The sequence below is a fragment of the Molossus molossus genome, unplaced genomic scaffold (genome assembly GCF_014108415.1).
Source record: "Molossus molossus isolate mMolMol1 unplaced genomic scaffold, mMolMol1.p scaffold_m16_p_10, whole genome shotgun sequence".
Lineage (NCBI taxonomy): Eukaryota > Metazoa > Chordata > Mammalia > Chiroptera > Molossidae > Molossus > Molossus molossus.
This window is the reverse complement of record NW_023425345.1, coordinates 51158606-51175766: the sequence shown is the minus strand read 5'-3', so window position 1 is coordinate 51175766 and position 17161 is coordinate 51158606. Positions and strand designations below refer to the sequence as shown.

Genomic DNA, 17161 nt, shown 5'->3' with positions numbered 1-17161 from the left:
GGGTTACAGATGTGACTAACTTTGTGCTCTGGATAAATGTTTCCCTATGGCTCAGGTGATAAAGCTAAACGTTTTTATAGAAGAAGATAAAGTTTCTTATTTTCAGTCCCTCCCTTAGAGGTAAAATCTGGATTCAAATGCAGACCAAGAGAATAAGTCAAGAGCACTCCATCTTTTAGGCCTCTCATTCATAATTTTATCATGGGACTCCATAAGATGCAAAGAGAGCTAAAACTGATTTTGATTTATTTTCAAAATGACTGTGTAGAGCTTTTTCTAGAGCTGATTGATGCTCTAGAAAAATTCTATGGTTGTGGAGAAGCAAGAGCTCTTTCTTGAAGAACCAAGGACTAGTTTCTCGATTCTCAAAGATCTAAAAGTTAGGAATTTATTACAATCAGTGATGACACTATGTAATCTTAGATATAAAAATAAAAAAAAAATCTTAGAAATCACCTCATATAGTCCCTTCTTTTAGATCATAAAACCAAGACTCAAGATTTAAATGATTTGGCCAAATTTATGACTTATTAGTGGTATAATCTGGGACGGGGATTGAATGCTAATAGGTGATTTTTTTCTCACCTTTCCTAGTTCCTATATTTCTTTCTTCTAAGTATTTCCATACTCTTTTTATTAGGCAAGAAGGTGACCATGACCCAGGATATTGTAATTGGGAAGAGCTCAGACTTAGTTTTACTTTTCCCTCCGATTAAGATCTTCTTGATCTTTTGAAGTAAGGATAACTACCATTTATTAAGTACCTCCCTTGTTCCAGGCTCTTCATATACATTCTGTCATTTAATACTTACAAGATTCTTCTAACATTTTTTTTTTCTTTTTTTACCCTCACCCAAGGACATTTTTCCATTTTTTGTTCAGCTAGAGTGGGAGGGAGAGAGGGAGAAACATCAATGTGAGAGAGACACATCAAGTGGTTGCCACCCACACCACCCAACCAGGGCTGCGGACAAACTGCAAACGAGGTACGTGCCCTTAGTGGGAACCGAACCCAGGTCTCTCTGGACCACAGGCCAGTGCTCTAACCACTGAGAAAAACTGGCCAGGGCCATTTTTGTTTTCTTTATTGATTTTAGGAAAGAGGAAGGGAGAAGGAGAGAGAGAGAGAGAAACATAGGTCTTCTTTTTTCTTTATTGATTTTAGAGAGAGGGGGAGGGAGAGGGAGAAAGATAGAAACATCGATGAGAGAGAACATCGATTGGCTGCCTTCTGCATGCCCCCCCCCCCTGGGGATTGGGCCCACAACCTGGGCATGTGCCCTGACCGAGAATCGAACCTGTGACCTCTAGGTACATGGGTTGACGCTCAACTACTGAGCCACACTGGCCGGGCTGACATAGGTCTTTTTTACTTTAAAATTCTAGATGTGATAAGGGAAACTAGGGTAAAATGGAACAAGAGCTTATGGTCCAATATGTCTTAAACAGGCCATTTCACAAGTAAGTCAGTGGCAGAATCCAGGATGAAATTGAAAAGTCCTGGCTCCCAGCCAAGTGTTTTCCCCGTTTCCTTCCCATCAGCCCCCTAATCAGGATCTTTCCTTTATGCTTAACAAACCATATTTAGAATTGGCTTTTGGGCTTTCTTCATTACAGGTTTATTGCCAAACCCTGTGCACTCCATGTTGGCATCCAGGACAGTGGTCCTTATCCGTCCCAGCAGCCCAATGCCATCCTTGAAAAGGTGTTCATATCTATTACCAAGGTGAGTGGGCAAAAAAAAAGAGAAAATTCATATGAGGGGTTGCCGCATAGGGCAGGGGAAGATAGAGAACAAGTATCTCCAAGAGTAAATATAGGATGAGATAATCTTTCACATTTGGGTAGTCCATATAGCTTTGAGAACTTTATTCCCTCAGGGAAATACCTTTGGGCCAGAATCTAAGTCAAGTTTACATACATTTGAGTTTTAGGCCTAGCAGTCATCATCACTGCCTCCCAGACACATTTTATCTTAATTTTGTTTTTCCCTGCTCCAGCTTTTGTCATTACCTAGTTACATAATTAAGATGGGGGCTGATAATCTTTGCAGTTTGGATTTTTGTTTTTGTTTTTGTTTTTTAATCCTCACCCAAGGATATTTTTCCATTTATCTTCAGATGGGACGGGGGTGGGGGGGTAGGGGGGGGTAGGGGGGTGGGGGGGGTTGCTAACCATGGCGGGGACTAAACCACATCTGAGGTACCTGCCCTTGACTTGAATCAAACCCATGACTCTTTGGTTGTGGGCTGATGCTCTAACCGCTGAGCCAAACCAGCCAGGGCGCGGTGTGGGTTTTAAAGATCTTTTTTACACAGCTTGGGCTGGAGGGAGAAGACCAAACAAGGATGTCTATAGGTGAATGGTAAAGGTCCTTGATGTGTGAAATAGTAATTCTTACTAAAAATTACTTTTGAGATGAAACCTGGAAAGATAAACACCATTTAAGCCACTGTAGTTTTCACCCCTTTGCCACTCACCTAGTCAGAATTGAATGAGAGGTTTAAAGGAAAAGGGATATTCTGACTCTGGTCCTACATCTGCAGTACCCTGATGAGAAAAGGCTGGAGGGCCTGTCAAAGCAACTGGACTGGGACGTCCGAAAAATCCAGTGCTGGTTTCGCCATCGGAGGAATCAGGACAAGCCCCCAACGCTCACTAAATTCTGTGAAAGCATGTAGGTGTGCGGAGGGAGATCAGGAGTGAGGAGAAGGGTGGGGTATGACTGGACTGAGGGGTTTTGGGGGTTTTTTTTTAAATCTTTTTTGTTGGACTGAGGTTTTCTTTTTGGAAATCACTTCTGTTTTTAGGACAATAGTCTATGAATGTGGAGGGCTAACTCAGTTTATTATAGGCAGGAAAGAAGAGCACCATAGTTTCTTGGACATGCTTGCCACTAAGCTAGATGTAGTTCCATTTTGTTCCCCTTTCCCAAATAGATTGGGAGTTAATACCCTTGTACACCTTGATAGCAATAGTACCAGCTTTCTCTAAATGGGCATTTTGGTGGGAAGCATCCCTTTTCTGGACATACAGTATTTTACGAATTCCCCTCTGGATATGGAGCACTGTATTTATCATTGTTGTGCAAAGAAAATATTAGACACTATCATCAAGGAGTCTGATATGGAAGAAAAATTTATTAAAGCCAGTATACATTGGTGGAAAACTACTTTATTTCATTTTATTTTACTTTTTAAATTATTTTCTTTATTGATTTTAGAGAGAGAGGAAGGGAGGAGGAGAGAGAGATAGAAACATCGATGAGAAAGAACATCGATGGGCTGCAGCACCCCACTGGGGATCGGGCCCACAACCTGGGCATGTGCCCTGACTGGGAATTGATCCGGCAACCTCTTGGTGCATGGGTTGATGCTCAACTACTGAGCCACACCAGCTGGGCTGGTGGAAAACTATTTTAAACAGAGGCTGGAAGATGTCTCTTTTTGGCTTTTGAAGAAACAGTATTTGTCCCTATTCTTGGGACTTAACCTTCTTTCTCACCAGTAACTATCTTATCCCAAATCTGCTATCTTGACTTCTTTAGCCTCAAAGACTTTCTTTTCAGTGAATATTCATCTAACCTCTACTCTTTGCCCACCCAGGTGGAGATTCACTTTTTATTTATGTATATTCTGCTACGGAATTAGATTTCTTTGGTCGGTGAGTGTGAACTTTCTCTGGTCTTCTTTTGGGTTCTAATCATGCCCACATCTCTAGAGATGAGTTAAATACCTTTAGATCTTTATTTTCCCCCCTTTTTTTTCTCTGTGATGCCTGTAGCCCAAGTTTATATGCTAAATGGTTGCCTTCTCTCTGGGGCCTGACTTCAGTAACCTCATAACTACTGTTTATCCCCTAAATAATGCTAATAATACTTGGTATTGATTAAATCAGTATGATACACACAAAAACGTGTTCATCCAAGGAGGAGACAGTTATAAAAATGCAATCAGTAACCCTTTAAAGTGGGTAAAACAGGTATAACTCCTAATTTCCAGTTAATTGTCAAAGTCAAAGAATTTCAGGCTTTTAAAATTCTGATTCTGTGTCATTTTTTTCACAGTAACACCCTGTTTTTGTAAGTGATATAACTGAGGCTTTAAAATATATGAAGCAAAAAGAGGCAGAACTGAAGGACAGGCATAGAAGATTTTAATGCTTTTATCAGTAATTGACTAAATTACTAGACAAAAAAATATCACTAAGGATATAGTTTTAAACAACACAGTCAGCCAATTTGACCTAATTGACACTTAAAGAACACTATATTAAAGGCTGAAGAACATATATAATTATCAAGTGCACATGGAACATTAACTCTCTAAGATACACCATATGATAGGCCATAAAATAAATCTTGGCCTCCTGGTGCTTACCACAGGCTGTGTTCTTACACTGTCTGTACAGAAAGAGGAGGCAGAGTAAACCCACCTCATATACACCCCAGCCCAGGCCCTTTGCCTGGTCCACATTGTGAATGAGGGAACATGAAGGAAGGGAGGGAGGAAAGGAAAAGGGAGGGAAGGAGGGAGGGAAGGAGGGAGGGAGGGAGGGAGGGAGGGAGGGAGGAAGGAAGGAAGGAAGGAAGGAAGGAAGGAAGGAAGGAAGGAAGGAAGGAAGGAAGGAATCTCAGTAAATTATAAAATACTGAAATCTTACAAAATGTGTTCTCTTACCATAATGGAGTTAAATTAGCAATCATTAATAATAATGAGATATCCAGAAACTATATGGAAGTTAAATAATTCTGCTACATAATCCATGGGTCAAACAAGAATTCCGAAGGGAAAATTTTAAATGTTTTGAATTGAATGAAAATTTTTGGCATGTAGCTAATGCATGCTTAGAGGAAAATTTACAGCTTTAAATGTGTAGGTTGTGGGGGGCTTTAAAATCAGTGATCTAAGTTTTCACTTTAAGATCTGGAAAAAGAAGGACAAAGTAAAGAAAAAATAATTAAATAAAAATTAATGAAATAGGTATTAGACAAACAATGGGGGAAACTAATAAAGCCAAAATTTGTTCTTTGAAACATTTGATTAAAATTGATAAAACCCTAGAAAAAAGAGAGAACAAATTATCAATATCAGGGAGAAAAAGAGATTATCACTATAGATCCTGTAGACATTGAAAGGATAATAAGATAACATTATGAACAGTTTAATAATAATAAATTCAATAACTTAGATGAAATGGACAAATTCCATAAAGGACATGATTGAAATTCCATTAGAAGTTATTACTTTTGACTTTTGAATCTTTGACATGGAGATCTTTCTCTTGGTTATCAACTGGTATTATGTCTTCCTGCCTTCCTAGCTCCTATTGCCCAGGTGGTGATGCTTTCAAAAACTATCCTAGAGCTCTCCCTGCTCTTATTTACCTCAAAGCATGATTTTCCTATTTGTAATAACACTTTTAAGTTCTAGAAGAAATATCTAGATATTTATTCACCCTTTAAGGATCCCTAAATTCTGTCCAGAGGGATTATTTTTTCCCATCACCCTTTTCCCCCTATACCATAGACATAATAGGATTATATAGGTGAGCCATGGGAGAATCCTGAAGACTGATCTGGATTTTCTGTTTTCTCTTAGTCACCTTGGTTTTGGGACACCCGACAATGCTGGCATAGTTATCCACGTCAGGTAGGATCTAAGTGCTTATGTGTGTAAAGTGGAGTGGGGACAGTGCAGTCACAGGGCAGGTGGCACATTTCCTTGGTATTCTTTTTTTTTTTTCTTTTTTTTTTAATTTTTTTCCTGTATTGATTTGAGAGAGAGAGATAGAAACATCAATGAGAGAACATCAATTGGCTGCCTCCTGCATGCCCCCGCACTGGGGATTTGACCCACAACCTGGGCATGTGTCTTGACCAGGAATCGAACTGGTGACCTCTTGGTGCATGGGTTGACACTCAACCACTGAGCCACACCAGCCAAACTTCCTTGGTCTTAAAGGACTAGTAGCTGAGTCTCTTCGAGTCAAATATTCAGGTTATCTATTTCTGGGGCCCCCATAGCTGTGAAATCCTGTTTCTGTACCCTCATTATATTCACCCTAATTGAGCTGGAAACAAAAGCAGCTTCCTGGCACTTAATGAGGTGCTTTTTGGTCCAAGTCCCTTTTGAATCAAGAGTAACTTGAAGTCCCCTTAATCTGTACTAGAAAAATGTCAGGGGGCTGCTAACAGGGTGGAAGAAGGGAAGGCCTGAATGTATTTAATCCCTTAAAAAAACATTAATTTCTCAGAATTGTATATATACTAATTTGATTGTGCTGTAGTATGTCTTAACTTTATCTGCTCTCTAAAAGATGAGAGTTGAAGATACATATTTGAAAGGGCAGAGGGAAGAGGTTTAAATCTCCTTACTAAACCAAAGCCTTTTAGCTATTGCAGATCTTAGAAGATGTTGGGGAGGAAAGATGTCTAATAATTTTGGGTATTGGTCCTCCAAGACAGAGAATGTTGAAGAGCCAGAATGACTCTTTGACTAGCTGGTATTCTAACCACTTCTTTCTCTCTTTCAGCCTCTCACAAGTGGGCTTTATTACTATTATGTCATGGAATTGGCCTTTTATTGGTCTCTAATGTTTTCTCAGTTTACAGACATTAAAAGGAAGGTAAGGACACTGGCTCCCTCAGTTTCCTAACTTATTGCATCCTCCTTCCTAGCAGCTACCATTATTGCCATTGTGATGGATTCTCTGTCCTGACTGGGACCACAAAAGGGGGAGAAAGTAGGTTTGAGGGGACTATTAGCTCTTTGTAATGTTCTCAGAAATGAGACTTGACTAATGAAGAAGTATATTGGAGGCATTCAGGGTAACTAGGTTGAGAACAGTTAACCAGCTAACCATACCCTTTTCTTTATTTTTCTCCAAGGTTCTTACATGTATAAAGTTCAGGAAACTAGTCAGAACTTAGGGATAGCAAGGCACGATCCAGGACAGGCCTGAAACCATAAAGGCTGAATCTGGCTTTGGCTTGATATTAGGGACCCTTGTTTTCTCTCTGCTTTACCTTCTTGACCCCACTTACTCAAACAATTTCAGCTGGAAGGGGTTTTAGATTATTTTGTTTACCCTTTTTTATGCTACTCTTTAGGAAACAAAGATTCAGAAAAGTTAAGTTGACTTGTCCACATAGTGACAAAGTTGGAAATGACTTAAGTTTTTTATAAGTAGACAGAATCTTCACCTCTTATTGTCCACCAGACATAATGTAGTTCCAGCAGCTCTAATCCTAATCTGTTACTAACTTATGGTTATCTTTGGTGAGAAAACCAAAGTTAGCATTTATGAGAATGGACTAAAATTAATCTGGGTTGTCAGCTGTTGCATAACCTAGAAGCTTGATACTCAATTCAGATGTTTTTTCACTCTCCTTTGGTCAGGAGACACAGGACCTTTATTTGTATCATATGTTAAAATAAATTTTATTTTAATACATGACACAGATATTAAAAAAGGTTTGTATATATGTAGGTTTGAAACATACTAGAATGTATACTTTTGAACCCATCCCCAACTCAAGAACTGGAATATACCACTGTATCTGTCAAGAGCAGTGGTTCTTAACCTGTGGGTCGCGACCCCTTTGGGGATCGAACGACCCTTTCACAGAACTTGCCTAAGACCATTGGAAAACATATTTCTGATGGCGATTCATAGCAGTAGCAAAATTACAGTTGTGAAGTAGCAATGAAAATAGTTTTATGGTTGGGGGTCACCATAACATGAGGAACTGTATTAAAGGGTCACGGCATTAGGAAGGTTGAGAACCACTGGTCTAGAGGGAGAACATAACTTTTTATACTGTTTATCTGACCCAAATTCACCTGCCTTCTCTCACCTTCTGTCCCTCACTGGACTGAGAAGTGTTTATTAGCTATGTCTGATAACTCAGGTATTTAGAGATTTCACCAGGTCTAACCTTAGCATTGGAATTCAAGAAGAAATTAGAGCTTTAAATCTGCTTTAAGCTATATGAACATAGATTATGGGTCAGTCGCTGATGTAGAGTTTGGGTCAAATGCTAGTCAGCTTCGTAATGGAAAGTTTAAATAAAATGGAACTTCTAAGGGTGGAATAAGATCCTCAGAGAACAATGCAGGGCATTGAGCTGACTAGCATCCCTCTGGCCTTGCCTATACCTGCTTCTTCTATTTCCATTCCTTCCTAGGACTTTCTAATCATGTTTGTACATCACTTGGCCACCATTGGGCTCATCACCTTCTCGTATATCAACAACATGGTTCGGGTAGGAACTCTGGTCATGTGTCTACATGATGCCTCAGACTTTCTGCTGGAGGTAAGACCCTAAACCTTCTTTCCTCGTTATTCCTCTCTTTCTCGTCTTTTCTTCCTGGAAATGTGCTTTCTCCTCATCTCAATTCTTCCTTTCTTCAGGCAGCCAAGCTGGCCAATTATGCCAAGTACCAGCGTCTCTGTGACACCCTTTTTGTGATCTTCAGTGCTGTTTTTATGGTCACTCGTCTAGGAATCTACCCATTCTGGTAAGTGTTAGAGTTGTGGAGCTATGCTAGGTGTATAGCTAAATGATACTTTTGGTCAGTTTAGGAAATAGACCACCAAGAACCTGACTGCCCTGCTTTCTCCTTGACCTAACCTAACCTTTATGGATTCTCACAGGACCTCAGTTCCCTTGCATAGTATTTCTAGTGAGGCATGATCCAGACTCAGCATCCAACTCATTTGGCTGTGGCTTTCCTGACTCATCCCTGAGAAACAGTCCTCAATTTATGCCCAAGTAATTCTTTTGCTTTCTTTCATGATGATTACAAAATTCTTAGGCTCTTCTTGCTTGTTTTCCTGTGCCATGACCTCTCCCACACCCTGACCAACATATACACACATACGCACGCACACACACCTCATACTTCTACACGCACTACTTTATGGTACAAAGTCAGTGACTTTGGGTTGGAGATCTTGGTTAGTCTGAGGAAATCAGCTACTAACTATTCTGTGTGCCCGAGGATCTGAGTAATTCCTAGGGTCATGATTAAAATTAAAATTCCTAGGGTCATGATTAAATTGCTGTCCCAATTTTGTAAAACTCTGCATATATGAAGTGATTAATAAGATGACTTACTCCATTAGTTCCTAAGATTTATACAGTGGAACCTTGGTTCTTGAACTTAATTTGTTCCAGAAGGCTGTTTCAGAAGCAATTTATTAAAAGACCGAATCATTTTTCCCCACTAGAAATAATGTAAATTGAATTCATCCATTCCAGACCCCCAAATAATTTCATGTTTTAACCTTTCTTATGTATAGTACATGTCTAATGTACTGTTTAATCTATAAATAAACATTTTAAAAACAAAAAGGACATGAAATGTAAATGAAAATTTAACAAAAGGGAGATGAAATGTACAGTAAAAAAATGAAAATTTATGTACACACTAGTATTTAAAAAAAATTTTTTTTCTCCTTTATTGATTTTAGAGAGAGAAGAAGGGAGAGGGGGAGAGAGATAGAAATATTGATGAGAAAGAACATCGATTGGCCGCCTCCTGCATGCCCCCTCACTAGGGATCGGGCCCCACAACCTGGACATGTCCTGACTGGGAATCAAACCGGCGACCTTTTGATGCATGGGTGATGTTCAACCACTGAGCCACACTGGCTGGACAGAACTTACTTTTTTTTTTTAATATGTTTTTATTGACTTTAGAGAGAGAGGAAGGGAGAGGGAGCGAGAGAGAGAGAAACATTGATGAGAGAACTATCGATCAGCTGCCTCTTGCACACCCCCTACTGAAGATCGAGCCTGCAACCCTGGCTTGTGCCCTGACTGGGAATCAGATCTGTGACTTTTTACTTTTTGGTGCATGGGACAATGTTCAACCAGCTGAACAACACAAGTACTAGCCAGGGCTAGCACTTACCTTTAATGTTGAGAGCTGTTGGTGACTGAATATGTAGAGGAGGGATGAAGGGATGTTAGGGATGTTATTGTTTGGAAGGGGAATCCCCTTCCATAAAAACAGATTGTATGGTCCTGGAAGACACTTCCCCCCATGCTTTGTCTATGAGCCTCAAGCAAGTGAGGATATTAAAATGTTCTTTCCAGAACTCCCTGAGGGTTAAATTAATTTCAGAGGTCACCTCAACACCTCTGAAACATTACCTTTGTGTAAAGTTTCTTAAAATTAGAAATAACCTCCTGGGTCATGGGCTAAATGAAAGGAGTTGTGTTGGGTGGCAAGAACCTAACTGATGAAGCTGTACTCCTCCACCAACTTGGCCTCCAAGCCTGGAGGGTGGGCAGCAGGAGCATTGTCCACTAAAAGTTTTTTCCATTGATACATACTTTTTTTTTTTTTAGAGAATGGAAGGTAGGGAGGGAAGGAGGTGGGGAGAGGGAGAAAGAGAAACATTGATTGGTTGCCTCCCACACAACCCTGACAGGGCTGGGGATTGATCCTGCAACCCAGGTACATGCCCTTGATTAGGAATCAAACATGTGATCCGTGGGCTAACCCTGAGCCAAACCAGCCAGGGCAACATCAGCATTCTTTTTTTTTTTTTAATATGTTTTTATTGATTTATAGTTGGAGAGATAGAAACATCTTGCCCTGGCCGGTTTGGCTTCGCGGTTAGAGCATTGGCCTGCAATCCAGAGAGACCTGGGTTCGGTTACCGCTAAGGGCATGTAACTCGGTTGCAGTTTGTCCCCGGCCCTGGTTGGGTCGTGCGGGTGGCAGCCACTCGATGTGTCCCTTTCACATCGATGTTTCTCTCTCTCTCTCTCTTCCTCTCTCTCCCTCCCACTCTATCTGAACAAAAAATGAAAAAATGTCCTCGGGTGAGGATAAAAAAAAAGAAACATCTATGTATGAGAGAGAAATATCAATCGGCTGCCTTCTGCACGCCCCCTACTGGGGATCGAACCCACAACCCGGGCATGTATCCTGACTGGGAATTGAACCGGACCTCTCAGTGTGATGATGCTGAATCTACTGAGCCACACCAGCCATGGAACAGCATTCTTGGTGGCCTCTTTATGTTTAAAATTGTGTTAGTCATCGATTTCCCTATGTCACACTCATAGCCAGATCAGACACACAAACATCTCTGTCATACTTTGAAATTTGTTAATCCTCACCCAAGGATATTTTTTCCATTGATTTTTTGTTTGTTTTTAGAGAGAGTGGAAGGGAGGAAATGGGGCAGAGAGAGAGAAACTTTGTTGTGAGAGAGATACATTGATCAGTTGCCTCCTACATCTGCCCCTAGTGGGGCCAGGGATTGAACCCACGATTCAGGTATTTGCCCTTGACCAGCAATCGATCTGCAACCCTTCGGTACTCAGGTTGACACTCTAACCATTGAGCCACGCTGGTCAGGGCACAATTACTTCATTTTTGAGCTTTATCATTGTTCTTACAACTTTCCTTTTCACTTTGCTGCTATCACTAACCTTCTTAGGACCCATGGTGACTTACTGTACATATTTAATAATAAGCAACAAAAGCAAAAAACAAAAATATTCACAGTATGATTTTCTGAATTGTTAACAATGTGAGGCTTAGTGGTAAACTGACTCATACTCGCACATTCTCTCCTTTGTTGCCTGAGAGACACGTGACTGGTCATACAGGTATCGGCATGAAAGGGTTGTCGGGTCGAGAACTGAAGTTTTGTTCAACAACTGAGACATTTTTTCCATGAACAACTTGGTCGAGAACTGAATTGTTTGAGATGGGAAATGTTCGAGAATTGAGATTTGAGTGTACATCTTCCCCTATCCCTAAAAATAGAAAACTTCATAGGCTCCCTTTCTGTATTCTTTTCTCACTGTGGATGAATATCCATGGAACAATTGAGAGAAGGTATAGGGAGAAAACACAAAGGTTCTGCTTCCCAGGGAACTCAGCCTCATCCCTATTTGCCTGGCTTCGATTCTAGAATCTGACTGCTGGTCTCCCTCTTCTAGGATTCTGAACACAACCCTCTTTGAGAGTTGGGAGATGATCGGGCCCTATCCTTCCTGGTGGCTCTTCAATGGCCTTCTCCTGATCCTACAGGTTCTGCATGTCATCTGGTCCTACCTAATTGCGCGAATTGCTTTCAAAGCCTTGATCCGAGGAAAGGTGAGGATGAAAGATGGCTTCTTTCTTTGGGGCTGGGTAGAAAGATAGTTATTACTCAATAGACCTTCTCTTTTGATCTATAAGAGATCAAAAGAGCCCCATCTATATAAGAAGACCCAGCAAAAAGCCTGGGGATCCAGAGTTTTCACCTTTTCTATAAGTCTGAGCGTTTAGCCTTTTAGGACATGACTTAAATGTAAGAGGAAGGATCTTCCTTCTTCCTGTCCTTTAGAAATAACTGTTGTTAAATAATGAACAGTATTAAGTTTTAGAGATGGCCTCAGGCATTTCCTACCCCTTACCTACCAACTTCAGTGGATTTCATATTTTTGTTTTTTAGCTGGGAGGCCTTTTTTCAAAGGAAATCATATGCAGAGCTCCAACATAAAAACTGTAAAAGCAGAGATTGCCTAAGGAGTGGTGTTGGTTTATAAGCCACCCCACATACTGTGATGTTCAAAATATGGTTTATATAAGGGACTAAGTACTGGTATCACCCCACTGTTGTATGAAGCAAGGGTCCTAAGTGAGAAGAGTATTTAGGGTTTCAAATACCCATCTTATGCCCAGATCCCAAAAGCACAAAGAAAGTTGTCATTTAATAATGAAATTCATAAGTGAATCCAAGTTCTGAAGCAGGCTTTAATCAACCAAAGGGCTGGGGATTCAGCCTTCAGTAATACAGAATCCTGGGTGGGGAGGGCTCTGCTAGAGGACACACTGACTCTAGGACTAAGGGATTGGAATGTTACCTGGGCATATATGGCCTCTTACGTCTGTTCCTTACGGCTGCAATTGGTTACAGAACTTGCTCAGTGTGCCTATGCATCTTGCTGTAGCTACTAGACATCTCTTTTCTCCCCTGCTTTTCTTTCCTGACCAGGTGACTTATCCAGGAAGGATTAGACCCAGACTCTGTACTCTCCACTCTTTTCTCACCTCCTTCCTTTTTTCTATGCCTGGCGGGAACTGGACAGTTTCGTCTCTTGCATGTAAGTGTATCTGTGCTTCTAGTATTCAGTGAAGCATGTCTGTCAGAATGTGTTTCTCTTACTTCCTGCTTTCCTTTCTGTTCCCGTATTGTCTGAAAGCATGTACCCTCTCCTGACCTTGTGGGGCCATTGTTGACTGGAGCTCAAGCTGCCAGATTTCCCTAAATGGAGGCAAGATTGGAGTCTACTCTTTTTTTTTTTCTTTCTGTTTTTCGTTCCTCCCACTCCCCCTTTTTTTTGAGCCTCTCTTTACCTCAAATCTAGACACACTGTGTTCTCTGGTAGAAATGTCTTAAAGATTAGATAATCAATTAGTTATCTGGGTTCAGAGGTCAACAGCTATTATAAACCCTAGAATCTTAGAGTTAATCAAAGCAAGTGCCCCACTTCTTAGAAACAACAATTGTGGTTTTGTTTCCTTCTCACTTTTATTTTAAAAACAGTACACATTTATTATCCTTCAGTTCTGGAGGTCAAAAGTCTGACATAGGTCTCACTGGGTTTCTCTCTTTTACTTTTATGGTCCATTGTAGAAAATTTGAGTACTTTGCTTGATATGCAGGATAATTTAGATTTGAAAACACTATTCTAACCCACACTTGATTTGAAAATACAAAATAAAAAAGCTAAGGTTAAACAGTAAAGATTCACAAATAGTAGCATGATTGGGACTGGGAGTCTTTTCTCCCTGACTGCCCTTCCATTTTTCACCATGTGGATTTTGGGAATGCCAAAGTTGCACAAGAAAAGTGATCTTTCTACTGGGAAAAGGAAGGAAATTGGAGAAACAGTGTCATAGGATATTGATAGTTGAGCTCAGAAAGAATAGAATTACTGAAAAAGCCCAGTATGGATCGGCTTTGGAGACAGAGCAAAACTCAGGATCACACACTGGTGTGTGTGGCCACAACCACCAGAAGTAGACACAATGATGACAGCCATATGCATTATTAATGTTGGCCTTTATTATTTTTTGAGACAGAAGGGTGTCTGGAGTGTCCCTCAAACCTAAATGAGGACTCAGTGAATGATTTCGGCTCTCTTAGGCCAGTCCTGAAAAATACACCTCTCAACCAAAGTAGCTACTTAATCTGTAGAGAATAAAAACAGAGATGATGAGAAAGAAACCCAGGAAGCAGGCAAAGGATATTCACAGTAGTAGCCATGGTCCAAATAATATTTTAAGTCAGGTACCACCAGAAAGTAGGCCAAATTGGGAACAGTGTCCAAACGTGGGCTCTGTGGGCTTTGTCTGTCTTATGTTTCCAGAAAAGTTCTGTCCTCACCTATCCTACCTTTGGCCCAATCCCACCTAGGTGTCTAAGGATGATCGCAGTGATGTGGAGAGCAGCTCAGAGGAAGAAGATGTAACCACAAACACAAAAGGTCCCTGTGACAGCAGCTCCAGCAATGGTGCTAATCGGGTGAATGGTCACATGGGAGGAAGCTACTGGGCTGAAGAGTAAGATGGTTGGTATGAGGACTTAAGCACACATGGACTTGTAGGGCCACTGGCAACCTACTCCTCTTGGGCCTCCTCACACCTACGCTCCTATGACTAGGGGTCCGCAGGGCACTGAGGAGAATCAAAGAAGGAAATTTTTTTTTTTTAAACTCTGCCATTTTGTATTTAATAGCCTCCAGGTTCTTTCAATAATATTATTTGCTGTGTGTGTGTGTGTGTGTGTGTGTGTGTGTGTCCGTGTCCATATGCATGAGTTTCATTGCCTGTGTTGGGGCACAATTCCGAAGTAGGGCCACAGGCCTTGCCTGGTCCCCTTTGAACCCACCTCAATCCCAAATTCGGCTGCATCTTGAATTACGCTGGTTTTGGACTATCCCCTCCCTTGTAGCCCATGGCTCTTGAGGCTCTGGCCCATCTGAATGGAGCAGCCAAATTCAGCTACAGGTTTCTTCACTGTTCTTCCTTCAGAGCTGGACTATTTCACATGAAGTTGTGTAGAAACAGACAACCATGGATGGATGGCCAGGATTGCTGTGACCCCTAGCTAGATCTCCTTCCCACCACCTGGTAGTGACAGGGACAGCAGCTGATACCCTGCTCTTTACTCAATGGTACGCAGGGAGTTGGGGGTGGAGAGGGTGAGCTGAGGGCTGGAGGAGGATAACAGCCACTGAGTGAGCTGTTAACAGTTTATACTATTGTTTACTCTTCTGTGATTAAAAGTGCTTCAACCCTCCTCTGCTATCTCAAAACTCTTTAGTGACTCTAGCCCCAGTTCCCTGAATCCATAAGCTAATTAATAATTTTTTTCAGGTCTGATTCTAGAAGCCATTGGATGTCAAATTTTTCCTTTCTGTGCATTCTAGGAAGAGAGTGCCTACATTTTGAGACTTTATATTTTAAGAAAAAGTAAACATGTATAGAAAAAATACAGAGCAGATTAAAGCGTGTATATCACCAAACCAACAAAGACTTTGGTTGAAGAGCTAAGACACCTATAGTTAGATGTCTGTATTTCCCATTTTATTGAATACAGACACTGCCAGTTAACATTTTAAGATTACGATAAATGGATCTGAGCAGATGTTTTCTCTTAGCCTGTGGAGAAACAGTTTTCTTAGTCCATATTTTTCTCTAGTTGAAGTCTTGGCAAAATTACCAATAGTAGTATTCAGTAGTAGTCTCAGGATAGTTTCTATTTAGTGAATGTTTATATCAAAATAACTTTTTTCAATATGCAGTTGTGCCTCCATATCCCTAGGTTTTGCATCCATGGATTCAACCAACCACAGGTCAAAAGTAGTATTTTTAATCCTCAGATGCAGAGGACAAACTGCATGTACTCTTCTACATTTTATATGAGACTTGGGCATCCACAGATTTTGGTATCTAGGGGGGTGGGTCCCAGGCCTGTTCTCCGTGGACAACTGTAGTTAAGTTTTGGAGGAGTCAAAAGTTATATGTGGATTTTCAACTGAGGGAGTCAGCACCTCTAATCCCCACATTCAAAGCTCAGGTGTACAGCAGTTAAAATGAATAACTAAGTTTTCCTGTCAATATGGATGTATTAGTTTAAGCCAATAGGATATATATGTACATACATATGTATTTAAAATATACATTTAAAATTTTTTTTTATTGATTAGAGAGGAGGAGAGAGAGAGACATCAATTGGCTTCCTCCCGCATGCCCCCACTGGGGACCGGGCCGACAACCTGGGCATGTGCCCTGACCAGAAATTGAACCGGCGACCTCTTGGTGCATGGGTTGACACTCAACCACTGAACTACACCAGCCGGGCTATATATAAAGATTTGTTATAAGGAACTGGCTCACATGGCTGTGGAGGCTGAGAAATCCCAGGATCTGCAGTCAATAAGCTGGAAACCCAGGAGGACTGAATATATGGTTCCAATCCAAGTCTGAAGGCAGGGGAAGACCAGTTTTCCAGCTCAAAGATAGTTAAGTAGAAAGAGTTCTCTCTTACTCCACTTTTTGTCCTATTCAGGCTCTTAGTGGATAGGGCCCAACCGCACTGTGGAGGGCAATCTGCTTTATTCAGGCTACAGATTCAAATGTTATTCTCATCCAGAAACACCCTCACAGATGCACCAGGAATACTGTTTAACCGTTATCTGGTCACTCAGTGGCCCAGTGAATACAAAATTAACCAGCACAGTGGATAAATATCAAAAACATAATGTTGAGTGAAAAAGTCAAGGTGTGAAAGGGTATGTCTCAGTAGATGCAATTAATATTACCTTTTTAACCCCAAAATAATATTAAGAATACATCTATAGCAATAGTACAGAAACACAGCTACTGAAGGATGGATAGTGTTTATTTTGGGGGAGGGAGGATGTAAGATGGGTTTATTTTTGGTTCTGTTCAGTAAGTTTGGAATAATTCATAATTTTAATTTTTTTTTAATGTAAAAACAAGTACATGGCATTTTTAGGGAATTGTAATCTTTTGTAGTTGTATCAAAGTGGCAGGAGATGACAATAAGAAGGTGGTTTGGAGCCAGATTGTGAAGAGCATTGACTAATATGCTAAAGAATTAAATTTAGATGATA

At 40.7% G+C, this 17161-nt stretch overlaps 1 protein-coding gene and 1 non-coding gene across 5 annotated transcripts in view; both read left to right on the top strand.

The window, feature by feature from the left end:
• CERS5 (ceramide synthase 5) overlaps positions 1-15362 on the top strand; it is a 33720-nt gene extending 18358 nt beyond the window's left edge. The window contains exons 2-11 of one of the 4 annotated variants that reach the window (XM_036252765.1): positions 1618-1726; positions 2547-2677; positions 3606-3663; positions 5601-5651; positions 6535-6627; positions 8189-8317; positions 8416-8522; positions 11972-12128; positions 14437-14590; positions 15054-15347. In XM_036252765.1, coding sequence (XP_036108658.1) covers positions 1618-1726; positions 2547-2677; positions 3606-3663; positions 5601-5651; positions 6535-6627; positions 8189-8317; positions 8416-8522; positions 11972-12128; positions 14437-14586 — 985 coding nt within the window. In that variant the 3' untranslated portion in view covers positions 14587-14590; positions 15054-15347. Of the gene's footprint in view, positions 1-1617; positions 1727-2546; positions 2678-3605; positions 3664-5600; positions 5652-6534; positions 6628-8188; positions 8318-8415; positions 8523-11971; positions 12129-13011; positions 13121-14436 lie in introns of all 4 variants that reach the window. The other 3 variants (XM_036252766.1, XM_036252764.1, XM_036252767.1) reach the window with 3 other exon arrangements.
• On the top strand, positions 4363-4494 carry LOC118624877. Its single transcript, XR_004958538.1, has one exon. It is a non-coding gene; the product is annotated as a small nucleolar RNA SNORA51 (small nucleolar RNA).
• Positions 15363-17161: the final 1799 nt, after the last annotated feature.